The sequence below is a fragment of the Aotus nancymaae genome, unplaced genomic scaffold, assembly GCF_030222135.1.
Source record: "Aotus nancymaae isolate 86718 unplaced genomic scaffold, 86718_ANA_hifiasm-v0.15.2.pri h1tg000014l, whole genome shotgun sequence".
Taxonomy (NCBI): Eukaryota; Metazoa; Chordata; class Mammalia; order Primates; family Aotidae; genus Aotus; species Aotus nancymaae.
The window spans coordinates 37,653,652-37,667,407 of NW_026988425.1; the positions used below are offsets into that span (position 1 = coordinate 37,653,652).

General features: G+C 40.5%; 1 protein-coding gene across 3 annotated transcripts in view; it reads right to left on the reverse strand.

The window, feature by feature from the left end:
• The window catches only part of LIFR (LIF receptor subunit alpha), an 80,937-nt gene extending 67,772 nt beyond the window's left edge, over positions 1-13,165 (reverse strand). For 2 of the 3 annotated variants that reach the window (XM_064375931.1, XM_012460021.2), the window contains exon 1: positions 13,115-13,165. In XM_064375931.1, the coding sequence (XP_064232001.1) occupies positions 13,115-13,155 (41 nt within the window). In that variant the 5' untranslated portion in view covers positions 13,156-13,165. Of the gene's footprint in view, positions 1-12,316; positions 12,334-13,114 lie in introns of those variants that run through there. The other variant, XM_021671853.2, reaches the window with a different exon arrangement.
• Between the last annotated feature and the right edge of the window lie 591 nt (positions 13,166-13,756).

Here is a 13,756-nt window from a genome sequence, read left to right on the forward strand (position 1 = left end):
GATACACAAATGGCTAAAAAAAGATGCTAAAGCAAGATGAATACCTTCAATAGAAATAAAAAATATACAACTCACACACTAAGAAATATAAATGAGCAATAAACATGAAAATGACATGAAACCATATTTCTACTGATTGGAAAAGGTTAATAAGAATGATACTAGATACAACCCTGGACAATGTGGAGAAATTGGAACCCAACCTGTAGTTGTGTAAGGTCACAGGGCTGCATGCTCCAGGGAAGCCCGAGCACTTAACCTGCACTCTCACGACCCTCCAAAGAGGTTTGGTATTTTTCACATGGTACACACGAGGAAACAGATTAAGTGACTTACCCAAATTATTGTGGCTCATAAGAAGCAAAGCCAGAATTTGAACCTAGACGTGACTCTAGAGTCTAAATTGTGAGCCATTATGTTGCCTTTCTAATCGAAAGCCTTTCACTCAATAACAATAGGAATAATGAAGATAAACCAAGGCTGCAAATATTTATCATGAGCTCACTATGTGGTAAGCTCCGTGTCAAGCACTTCACAAGCAACTCATAATTCACTTCTAGGAAATTTTCCTCAGGAGATACCACACAAGATTTCAAGGGTGTGTACACTAAATGCACTTATAATTTAAATGAAATAACCTGAATGTCCCTCAATTTGGGATTGATTAAAGAAGACATCTCTGCATGCATTCCAGCCCACCTCTCTCTATCTGTACTCTTAATAATTTCTCAATCATGTTAATTAAAATCTATATGTAGTAATTTAAAAATGTATCTTACCCTTACTTCCTCAAAGATGTATATGCCACTTTCTATCTGACTTTTCTTCAGATATATGTACAACTTGTCACCTGCAAGTCTCAAAGGTATCTTGAACTTACTATGTCCAAAAACTGGTTCTTGGTTCAAAACCCTCCTAACTTTGTTCTTCCTCTAACCTACACCCTCTCAAATATGGCTAATTTATTCAAGCAAAAAAACCTAGCAGTCATTCCTTTCCTTCCCCATCAGCCTCTACCCACCCCCTATGTACTATTAGCTGCTACACCTTCAAATGCATGCTGAAGGAAAGCACACCCATCATCCTCATCACTACCTCCAAATTAAGTGCACCAGCCTCTTTGCCTGAACTGCTACAAGAGCCTCTGAAGTGGTCCTCTTGTTTCCAGTCTTGCTCCCCACCAATCCACTCAAAGCAAAACCTTTCAAAAATAGCTATCAGATCGTGTCAGTCCCCAGTTTAAAACTGTCTGGTGGATTCTCATCATAAGCACACCCCACTCTCTGCCCTGCATCCCCTTCCACATTCTTCACACACACTTCTCTCCTTTGGTCACTGGCTTCCAGTTTCTAGGGCCTCCTTCCAATCCTCACATGCACTTACTCAGTCCACCGAGGCCCCTGGCACTTGTTACTCCTATCATGGGGAATCACCTTCCCCTGACTCTTCTCATCATTCAAGTCGAGTTAACACTCACTTCCTCAGGAAAGCCCTTCCTCATCACCTAGAAAAGAGGACAATTCCCTGCCTGCCTCCCTCCTACAAATCCTGTACCACAAACACACACTGCTCACTCTTCATTGCGGTATCCTATTTTATATCCTTCAGCATACTCATCAGACAGCATACTCATCAATATCTAAAGACATATGCATACACCATTCCTGACTTATTATCCCTCCCTCCCCACCTAGATGCTGTGCTCCATGAGTAGCCAGTACTGAATATCCAGCATGACCTGAGAGTTCAGCGTCTAGATGGGGAGGAAGAGACAGAAAGAAAGTTCCTATTCAGCACTCCTCTTCACTGCTATAGCCCCCAGCAACTGGAAAAATTGTCAGGCACACAGTGTACAGTAAATAATTGTTAAATAAACTGAATGTAGTGCGTAGTAATGCACCATGGAAGATTATTATGTAAGTCAAAAAATTTAAATCATTTTATAAGACAATATGTACATACCATTCCAAACATGGTTTAACATATTTGGAGATGTAGGCATAAATACGTACATACGTACGTTTTGTGTGTGTGTGTGTGTGTGTGTGTGTGTGTGTGTGTATGCATAGAAATTAATCTAGAAGAATATGTAACAATGTTGCTTGGGGTTGTCTCTGAATGGTGTAACTGAATTTTTTTTGTATTTTTATTTATATTCCCAGAGCTTTCTTAATTTTTACAAAATGAGCATTCTTTTATAATTTTTAAAAAGCTACTTATATTTTAAAAAATAACAATCCAACGTAAAAATCAAATGATGGATAAATCTAAATAAAAACAGCTAATAAAATGAACAAATATGTTATTTCCTAGTACTCAAACAATTATGTGGAGAAAATAAAATAAACTATATCAAAAGTCTTAAAGATATTTAGTTGTTTTGACTCAATAAATGAATTTTAAGGGAAGAGTGCAAAATTTATTGAAGAAGGGGGAAAATACAGCTTTATGCTTAAATATATTTACTGTTGCTTTAATTATGAACTGGAAAAGTTTAAAATAATGTAAATGCTCAAGTGATGGTTCATCCAGAGAATAAAATGTTACACAGTTATCAATACATACTAAAGAATTTTCAGCAACATGAAGAAACATATCACATACCATTACATGAAAAGATGAGGAACAAAATTGAATATCCAGTATGACCTGAACTAAATGAAAAGAGTGAAGGAAAAGATGGGCAAAGAAATGTTACATACTATTGTTTAAAATTGGCAGGCTTTGCCTTCAGATGTGTTTTGTTTGAACCAAATTCTTAAACAAAATTTTAAAATCCTTGAATTATCTGTCAACATTTCAAAACAGAGTGTTTAAAAATAGAGTGTTTAAAAATCAAAACTAAGAAGCTCTCGACATACTCATTCCACATCCCACAGGACACCAATCAACACCAGGTAAGAGCAGTCGCTCCTTCCTAAGAACATGTGTTCTAGAGTTTTTCATAGTTCTCACTTTCCTTATTGGTCCTCAAAACTGAGACAAGTTTCAGTTGCCATTTACCGTCTAGATTGTCACTGTTGTCTCTCTTGCAGTAGAATTAAAAAGAAAGTGACATACTCCTGATTGTCTATCAAAAGCATAAAGCAAAAGGCAGGCCAGGCCAACTTGTACAATTTACATAACGTCTACTGTCCTTGTAAGCATTTGAGTTTTTCCTCCCAGCAGCACAGCCTGTGGAATGCATTGAGTACAGCACTCACAGTTTTGACTATCTGTGAGCTGAAAAAGTTTCAAAACAGTCATCCGTAATTTTATTGAAGCTGGCCTTCAGGAAAGGGTGAGTTGGCAAAGTCCTAGATCTAGCCAGCAGCCCAATGTCTACATGTCAACACAGCTTGGTTGCTCTCCAGTCACCGTTACATACTCAGTGCAGCTCACACAGTGTTCTTTGTGAAAAGTAAATCCCCCACCCCCAAGAAAGAAAGCTAACTGCCAGTTCCAATGGGGGCGACGGGAATAAAGTCCATGTAAAGCAATGGTATGGGATAGAACAATGTGAGATAGATAGAAGTAATATGTATCTATACGTACAACTTGTCACCTACAAGTCTTGTCACCTCCAGATATACATACAACTTGTCACCTGCAAGTCTCACAGGTATCTTGAACTTACTATGGCCAAAACTGATTCTTAATTCATTACCCTCCTGAATTTGTTCTTCCCCTAAACTACATCTTCTCAAAATACAGCTAATTTATTCAAGCAAAAAAAAGAAGTAAAGTAGGATATGACTTATCCTACCATGAATTCTACACAGGAACATGAAAACACATCAAGAAATTTTCTTTCTTTTATTTGGCTGTATGAGGAAAATAAAATACAAGGTATTTGTCATGAAGGTTCCAAGACATATCTTTCATGACTACTGAGGGTCCACTTGTTATTAAAGTATTTACAACAGTTGCTAATTTTAAAAAAATTCTCCCTACATAAAACTAATTACAAAACGAATGCAGTTTTTTACACACTGTCAAATGGCAACATTATTTTTAACTATAGTCTTGTGTGCTTAATGATGGGGATACAGTTCTGAGAGATGTGTTAGGCAATTTTGTTGTTGTACAAACATCACAGAGTGTACTTACACAGACCTATATGGTATAGTCTACTAGACACCTAGGCTATACAGTATAATAGCCTATTGCTCCTAAGGCTATAAATCTGTACAGCATGTAACTGTATTGAATGCTAAGGCAACTGTAACAGAACAGAAGTATTTAAACATTAAAAAGGTACAGTAAAAATATGGTCTTATAATCTTATGAGACCACCATCATATATATGGCTTGTCACTGACCTAAACATCAGTATATGGTACATGACTTTTTTGCCACTGTCTCCTAGTAAGATCATGTGCTGGAATTTCTCAAGTGGGATAGCCACAAATTCCATGCATCCTAGATTTGTTAGGAGGAGCTCATTCTCAATGATTTTACAAAAGATAATCTCAAAAAGGCAGGAGGTCATACTGAAGGTAATAAAAGATTATCCTTCACAGAAGATATATAGTAGCAACTTTAAGCCTATTAACCTAAGATATTCTCACATTTGTGTAATATAAGTCATCACTAAATCACTCATGGATGTCAGCAAAGTGAAATAACCTAGTATGTTCCTCATATACAGTAGTTCATTGAATAAGCAGGAGGCAATGTTTGTGTACAGTGAAATGTAACATCACAACAAAATTCCTTTTAAAATCGGTGGAGAGGAAATGAGGACTACTTGATACCTAACTGCAATAACCGTCTATTTACTGAGTGGGCCTCCTGGCTTTGAACCACACTAGTCATTTCCATATGTCATTCATGGGGCAGGGACATGTCTATCCAGGACACTGCTGCAAATCTGATGCCTATCTACCGCCTGTCAAAGAAAAGGCACTCAGCAGTGACTTAAATAAATCACATATCACTCTAACACCTCTATAAAAGGAAAGGAAGATCATATCCTGACCTTCAAAAATTTATACAGGACTATTCAAGACAATAACAGAAAAAGAAGAAAAAAATGCCTTCAATTCAAAATAAAATGCATTGGCAATGAAAAGCATTTCAGTTTTAAAGTAAATAAAACTTGACAAAATATTTCCCAGTGACCAGAAGCAACAAAATAGTTTGTCAGAATGCCCTGAAATGCTTTTCATGACAGTTTGATAAAACTTACATAACACAATTATTCTGCTTAGAAATTCTGTATTATTAAGAATATAATACTTGCTTTAATCACCATATCAGATTAGTGAAGTCAAGGTAACATTTATCAAATACTGTATGTGGGCACCGTAATCTGGATATTATTATCCCCTTTTTACAGATAAGGAAATACAAAATTTATCCAAGTTCACACAACCAGTAAATGGGAAATGGGATTTGATCCAAGACCCTTTACCACATGACATGCTTTATGTGTGGGAAATTCAGGAAAGTAAAAAGAATGACAGTCAACTGTAATTTCAACACACAAAAGACAGTATCACCTAACATTCGGCCTATAGTCTTCCTGGCATTTTCCTACATAACATATAGAAAATTGTACACACATACACACACACACACACACACACACACACACACACACCCTCTCTCCATAAACAAAAACAAGGATTAATGTACCCATACTGTTTTACAATCTGTTTTTTCAGTTTACAAAAATTGAGTATCTTTCCATATCTATAAATATTCCCCTATATCACTGTTAAATAAAGGGTATTCTATTACATGTATATATCACAATTCATTTAATCAGTCTCCCTATTATTGGGTATTTAAGGTGTTTCTAGTTTGTAACTATTATAAACAAATTTACAAAAATCATTTTTGCAAATTAGAGGAGGATTTTTTTTAATGTATATTTTTGTGGTGCTCACTAGAATCTGGAGGTGAGTTTTTTTCCAAACTTCAGAGGACCTCCCTCCAGATTTTGGTACACCACAGTAATTAGACTTCTTAAGAATCACTGTGAGGAGGAGAAAGGTATTGACAGGAGTATGGTGCACACATGCACTACATGCACTAGAACCACTGCTAAAGACTGATCTCTGTACACAGGCTTTATTGTTTCTCCCTAGTTTAGATTCCTAGCGGTGAAGATGCCTGACTAAGGGACAGGGCACATTTTTGAGGCTTCTGATGAGTAATACAAAATTGCCCTCCTGTAAAGTTATAACATCTACCAACAGCATTTAAAAGTGACAATTTCCAAAATCCTCCAGTTGACTAGATTTGTTTTTAAACAATCATATCCCCATATGGCCATAAGTTTGTAACATAGCTGAGCTATCGATAAAGCACATTTGAAAAGAAAAAAATTCAAACAATAAACGCCAGATTTTAAAGTGTATGTTTCAAATACAAAATACAAAACTTATTGATACCAGATACCAATAGGCTGAACTTAACAGAATGACTTTAGAAAATCTAGTGAAAATGGACTTTGAAAGGTACCAAGCTAAGACGTAAAACACTGGACTTTCGTTTGCCTGTCTGGCTTAAGAGTTTGAGTTTTAATAACAACATGCTCTATTTTTCTAACAAGAAACTCATAAAATTTTATATTCTTTCAGATTGTGTAAGTATTGTCTTATAGCTAACATGGCAATCTGCAGTTCTTAAAATTCCTTTAGATAATCAATTATCCAACAAATATGTGAACGTCTACTATAGACTAGGCACTGTTCTAATGCTAGGGACAACGGACAAAATCATGGTTACACCGCCAGTCAGGACTCCTGGATTCTTAGGCAAATTATACTACCACCTCTGGGTCTAAGTTTCTTTACTTTAAGAAGCTGACCAGATGAATCTGAAGGCCCTTCCAGCTTTCAATCAAATTATCTACTTTACTTGATTTTTGTTTGAGTGCTTAATTTTCTATTATTCACAAGAACTTTGCATTTTAAGCTCTATATAGTTTTTTCACAAAATCAGACCCACATTCTCCCAAAAGAACAATTTTACATTTACATTAAAATTGTGGTGATCCAGGCAACTTCAAGGAATAAATGCAGGATGAAGTTCCAGTTAGAAGAAATTGTATGCTCCTAACTTCAACTGTTTCTATGGAGAGGTTTCTGCAATGGTCTTATCTCCCTCACATTTCTATTGCACTATAAACACTAAGGCATAAGCATGGCATGGCTGTGGGTCTCCAAGCCTGTTGCATGGAAACAGCTGGCATCCTGTCCCCATGCAGCAGGTACCTTAGTGCTTACTGTAGCACTCGGGTGTCCTCAGGGGCTGCAGCCTAAAGTGCTGGTGGCAATTCTCACATCTCTCCCACTTACCTTACCCCAACTCAAAAGGTACAACAATTCTGTCTAAAGTCTACACCTCACTGCCCAATTAGCATTTCTGTCACCTCTTATTATTTTCCACCAGATGTTCCTGCTACCACAATTCAACAGTCCTCGGATTCAGGGTGTCCTTGGAGAGGGCCACTTTGGGGAGAAATTAGAAGGCGGCATTGCAAGAGGCTTCAGTATTCCAAGGCACTCTCTAGGAGAGCGCCACACAAATGACTTTAGGTAGTGATATCACCGCCTTGTGGCCTCTAAGGATACTGCCACTTAGTAATACAGATACATTCCCCACTCTAGGCATATGCAAGAATACCAATTTTTTCTCTGTATATGCCTTATAAACCAGAAGAATGAGTGGAAGCCAAGATTGTCACCTCTGTGCAAAAGTATAAAAAAAAAAATCCACCGACCAGAAGTTTTTCCTCAATTTCCAACATGAAACCATAAAACAGTATCTCCCAACACAAGTTTTGCTCACCTAAGCAGTATCAGCAGCAACACCCTATAAGAATGCATGTGTTGTCATTTTAGACAATGTAAGACAAATTTGCAATTCCTACGTTTCACAAAAAGAAAGATAAAGGAATTGGTAAAAGTACTTTAACTCAGGCATCTAAGCCTCTAAATTTACCCCAACCGGTAGGTGTTTCTATTCTTTTCCTGAAGAGCTTTAGCTGTATCAGGACAAAAGGATACAAGCTTCTTTACTGAAGACTAAGGACCTAAAGAACCCTCCTTTACATATAATTTGCACAGAGCTTAAGAGAAACAGTTGAAGATAAAATTGCCATAAGTAGGAACAACTTATTATGCTAAGGCATTCATTGATTACGATAGGAAATAAGAAAGTTAAAACCCATCATTCTGGAAGATTATAACACTTCTAACACGGAACAAGAGCCCAAAAGTCATATCAGGAGAAAGACATAGATTCTTATTAGACATCTATAACAATTGCTTGGCACAAAACTCATTTCCCAAGCTTTCATTAATATTTAGAATGACAGCCTAGAAGTTGGGAAAAGGAAATGCCACAAATTCTTGATATTCCCTATAGGGCAGGCACATACTCCTCCTGTAAGAATAAAGTACCTACATATATTTTATCTACTCATTAGTCTGTCATCTGGCCCAAAGAATTAAAACATTCAGTACACACAAACAAAAGGCATCTTTGAAATCCTACATTTGTACAAATGGCTATTCTGCAGAATAAAAATGCTCATCTTTCTGAAAATCTCTCATAAATCACTATAACTTACTGAAAAGGGTTTGTTTTTAAGGTTTTACACTTGAATTTCATGAAGAGCAGTCAAGTGTAATTGACTTAAAAAAACAATTTGACTAAAGTGATAATTTGAAAGAAAAGTGATAACAGTAACTGACTGACTAATGTCAAAGGCCACAGTCAAGCTGGAAAATTAAGACTCCCAAATCTAAGTTTTTGACCAAAAGCAGGTAAGATTATTTCATAAATTCTCTAATTGTTTATTTACTCAATAACTATTCACAGCCCACTCTGTGATGACAGTGGTTCCTGGTGCTGCAGATGCAATGGGTAAAAAGCAGATGTGTTGCTACCCCCCTGGAGCTTCCAGCCTATAGAGGAACTCCACCACTCACATTTTTCCACCTTCTGTACACATTTCTTGACATATGCAACACATATGGGCACCAACCCCAGCCCACTCCTCTGCTGCCTGTCGCTCCCTCCTTTCCTTTCACTAACTGCAGCCACAGAGGTCGTCCTCTGTCCCTCGGGTATACAAGGCTCAGTCCTGCTCCAGGGCTTCTGCACTTGCCCTTCCCTCTGCCTGAGCCACTCTTCTTTCAGAGCTCCAAAATCACAAGGCTTCTTCCCTATCATTCAACTCTCAGCTCAGACCCCTCTCTACCCAGAGGGGCTTTTCAGGCTACTTGATGTAAAACAGCAGCCCACTTCCTGTCACATTCTACCATGCAACCCTGCTTTATTTCTTTCGCAGCACTTATCACTATTGAGACACCACCATCACTTACTGCATCTGTGCTTTTTATCCATCTCCTTTGCTGAGATGTGACTTTATAGCTGGGTCTGTCTGTCTTGTGCAATGCCATAATTTAGTCCCTAGAAAGCTGTCTGGAATATTAACAGACGCCCAATAAATACCTATTTAAGAAGAATAAATACAGACGACGTTAGCAGTTTTGTATCACAACAACAGGTACCAAAGAAAAGGCAAGAGAATACCTTAAAGAAGAGTTTGGACCATTTAAAAAATATATATATATACACACACACACACATATATACAATAGATATTATACATATATGTATGCTTTAAAAGATTATCATAGCTTACACTGGTCCTAAAAAAATAGCCCTCAAAAATAAGCATAATGAAAATACTAAAGCTCAACATTGGCTAATGTTCAAACTTTGTCATGTATTAGGCTCAATTTCTAGTATTAGCATTACTTCTATAATTTATTCTTTTTCAAAAGCATGCTGACAAGAGACCCCAATTTTTCATTTTAAAGAAAAGAGCTAAATATTTTTTAAAAGCATCCTTTCCCTTAAAAGTTATTAACCCTCTCACGAACTGTAAAATTTGTAACCATGTTATACTAACATTAAAATGTAAGATAGTGGTGATAATCTACAGCAGGCAGGATTTGAGTGCCTAATGACAACCAAATTTTATGAAACATAACCGCCCTCATCTTCAATTTAATCAAAGGCACAAGCCACTTCTCCATATTCAAAAAGCTTTAAACACTTAAGAATTTTTCCTATAGATTATTCTTTAAAATTTGTATCTATTCCTTCCTTTCTTTTGTTGAAACAAAGAGCCAAGTAGTTACCCAGGGAATGACTTTAGTTACTGACCATCATGGCTCCCACTTCACAGCAAAGATGCCAAAAACTCTCATGGATCACTGTGAAGTTATATAGAAGCAAACAGTGTATACTGGGGAGAAGGCACATTTATTTCCTGGAAGGTGACATAAAGAAACAAATGACTACTGCCTTTAGGCCTTTGGGAATACCCAAATCCACTTAAAAACCTCAAAAACTAATGCTTTACAATTTCAAAGCAAATTATTAGAAACAACCTACATATATCACAATAAAGAGGTTAAATAAATTATGGTCCACCCCTAATGGAGTACTCAGCAGCTGTTAGAGAATGAGGCAGCTCTCTTAGATATCAATGGAGTCTTCCATGATTTAGTGGGGAGGGAAGAGGAGGTGGGGGGAGCTGGTGCAGAGTATATAGTGGGTCGTCATCTTTGCGAATACAAAGAAAAAGAACACATACAAAATGTTTACAAGAGCACAGGCTATGTCTGGAAAGATATACACAATGAGCCAGTAATCTTGGTTCCTGGAGAGGGGAACTGGGTGCTGTGGAACGTGGTGGAAGAGAGGTATACTTTCTACTCTGTATCTTTTTATATCTACTGAATCTTCTCCAGTGTGAACAGATTACGTGCTGCACAAATTAGTACAATACATTTTAACATAAGAATAATGCATGCAATTACCAACATATTTGTCAAAGATGACCATTCAGAAGCAAATTTTTCAAAAATCACAAAAGTTTTGCTCCTACAACAGCAGAGTCCCTGATTCTCATTCCCCAGAAGATACCTATCCACTAATTAGAGACTTGCTAGTGATCTCACCTATTACAAAGCAAAGAAGTCTCAATTCAATTCTTGGAGAGGAAATAGGTCCTCAGATCACCTTAAGAACACATCATATATTTAAATTGGGCTTGTAACTAACTCCCTAATGAAGTTTCCAAATGAACAGTTGCCCCCGACTATAATACAGAAAGTTAACGTAAGACACAAGTAAAAGGACTGTCTCATGTTTTTAAAAACACATTATACTTAGGCTTCCTTTTCATTGCCAGGCTTAGACAAGAAACCCTCTGGTAATAGTGAAATGCAATTTCAGATCTGTGGCAAAATCATCACCTAAGGGGAAGGGCAAGTAAGTAGCATTCATGCTGAAAAAACTCCTTGGGTTTTCACTTGTTAAAAGGAAAGGTTTGCTTTAAATTTAATTTCTGTACTATTCCTGAACCCCTGACTAAACGACACTACTATATCACATTAATTTTACTTCAAGCAAATACTTTTTAAAATTAAAAACTAATCTGAAACTGAACACCAATCAGAAGGCAAACTTTAAACTGAAACTTCTCTGTTGAAAAAAAGTATCTTTTAAAGACGCATAAAAAGAAATGCAAAGAACTGATTTCCATATAAATGTCATTCAATGACACTACAGGTTATATCAATATTTGACCGAATTAAACACATTCAAAAGGAACACAAAGACACTCAACTGCAAATGAAAGACCTCATATATTTTTGATAGCGGAATGTGGGGAGCGAAATCATGCTAATTCAGATTAATCATGTAAATTCAGAACACGTGATGTGCAGTTTAGTGTCGCTCAGAACTCTTGAATCCAGCTTTGTGCTTTTACACAACATAACAGAAATGGCATCTTTCACAAAGCCTAACTTTGACTTCCAACACTTTAACTTTGGGTTTAACCAGTACCACACCTTCGGAAGCAAGCACATAAAAATACAAGTAAGTCAAAGGCACTACGGATACAGAAAGGACGAGGAATGGGTTTAAAGAGGAGCTGAAGCACAGGGGCACGAAATCACCTGGTAGGTCGCCTCTCCAAAGGAAAAATGTTTCAAGTTCCCTCCCATTCCCCAGGTAACCTCTGGCCTCAGAACTCACTGCCCTGCGTGGAGCAGAAGTTCTGGGCGCTGGAGTCCGCGCCCCCCCCCCGGGACACGAGGATGATCCAAGGGCGTGCAGAGAACGGCGCTACCCAGAGAGGCGCTACCCAGAGCGGCGCTCTCCGGGGTCACTCCCCTAGGACGCTTCGCAGAGCCGGGAGCGCTGCCCCACCCCGCCTGGGCCGCCCCTGGGGACCCCGCTCCGGGCTCTGCGGCTCCCCTGCCCCGCGGCGCGCCCACCCGCCCCCCGCACTCACCGGCCGCTCCGGCGCCGCTATCTTGCCATCCCCTGCCGCCGGCTCTGCAGCCTCGGCCGCCGCCCCGGGGCTGCCCAGAGCCCGCAGCCGCCGGGGGGCAGGAGCCGCCAAGGAGGGGGCCGGGCACAACCCGCCGCCGCCTCCGCCGCCGCTGTCTCGCCTACTCAGTGCCGGCGCGAGGCTGCTCGAGGCGGCCACGGGCGAAGGGCGGCCCGCTGCGCTCTGCGAACCCCGCAAGCCGCCGCCGCCGCCAGAGCCGCCCAGGGGCAACGGTAACGGCCACCACCACGGCCGCGTCGCTCCAGCCGGGACTGCGGCGCGCGGGGGCGGTGCCTGCACGCCGCTCGGCTGGGGGCGCCGCGGAACCGGCCCCGCCCCGGCCCCGCCTCCGCCTCCGGCTCCGCCCCAATCCGCGCGCCCCCGCCGATGCCGGGCCGCGCGCCCGGGCGCGTCCGCGGGGCCGTCCCTGGGAGTCGGAGGAACGGGGTCGCGCGACGGGCCCTGGGCGCTGAGGGTGGGGCTTCCTCCGAGCCTCCGGCGGCGAGGCCGCTCTCGGAAGGTCACGGAAGCGCGGGGGAGAGGCAGGCGGCCGAGCCCTGGCAAATCCTCGCGAAAGGCCGAGTGCGCGACGGCCCTGCGGGGAGGACCGCGGCTCCCTAGACGCTGCCGCTGCAAACACTGCCTTGAGGAGAGGAGAGCGCGGGGCCGTGTTTTCGCCGCCTCTGTAACCACTGCATACACGAAAACTAGCTTCTGGGGCGTGGGGCGGGGGACGATGGTTGAGACCTTACGAATCACCTAAACCGCCCCCAGGGCTGAGGCGCCGCTGCTCGCGTCATGGTCCTCTGCCGAGTGCGAGGCTCCCTTGCCGGAGAGGGCCTGCGGACGCGCCGAGAATATCCTGGAGCCATCTAGTCTTGCTTCCGAGGCGGGGTGGGCTTATTTGTGCGGAGTAGAAACGGATCCCTTAATGGGGTGAGATTTTTCCTCGGTACATTGTTCCCATTTCCGCAGTTTCACTTGGCCTCGGTTTTCTTCCAGCGTAATCACCAAATGAAATTAGCTGGAGAGCGTTTGATGGCGCAGAATCACGGTCTGAAGATGTTTACGCTGTATGCCGGACGCGTTTGATGGTGTTCTCAGCACAATTAATTTTGCAAAGTTCAGAAATGTGCCAGATAGAGCCCCTGGCACGCAGTCAGGACTCTGCAGACACACCTTGAGTAGGAAACCGGCTTGTTTGTTTCATCTGTTATTTATGTGATGCACCAGCACCAAGGCCAACGTCTTTTTTAAGGACCTTTGGATACAATTCCAAAGCAATTTGTAAATTGACAAAATGAAGCTCGTTTTCTAAAATAACTGTTTCCTGTTGATTACGTAATTAAATGGGCAACAAAACACGTGAAAGTACATTTATTGAAAAGTAGACTTCCAAAA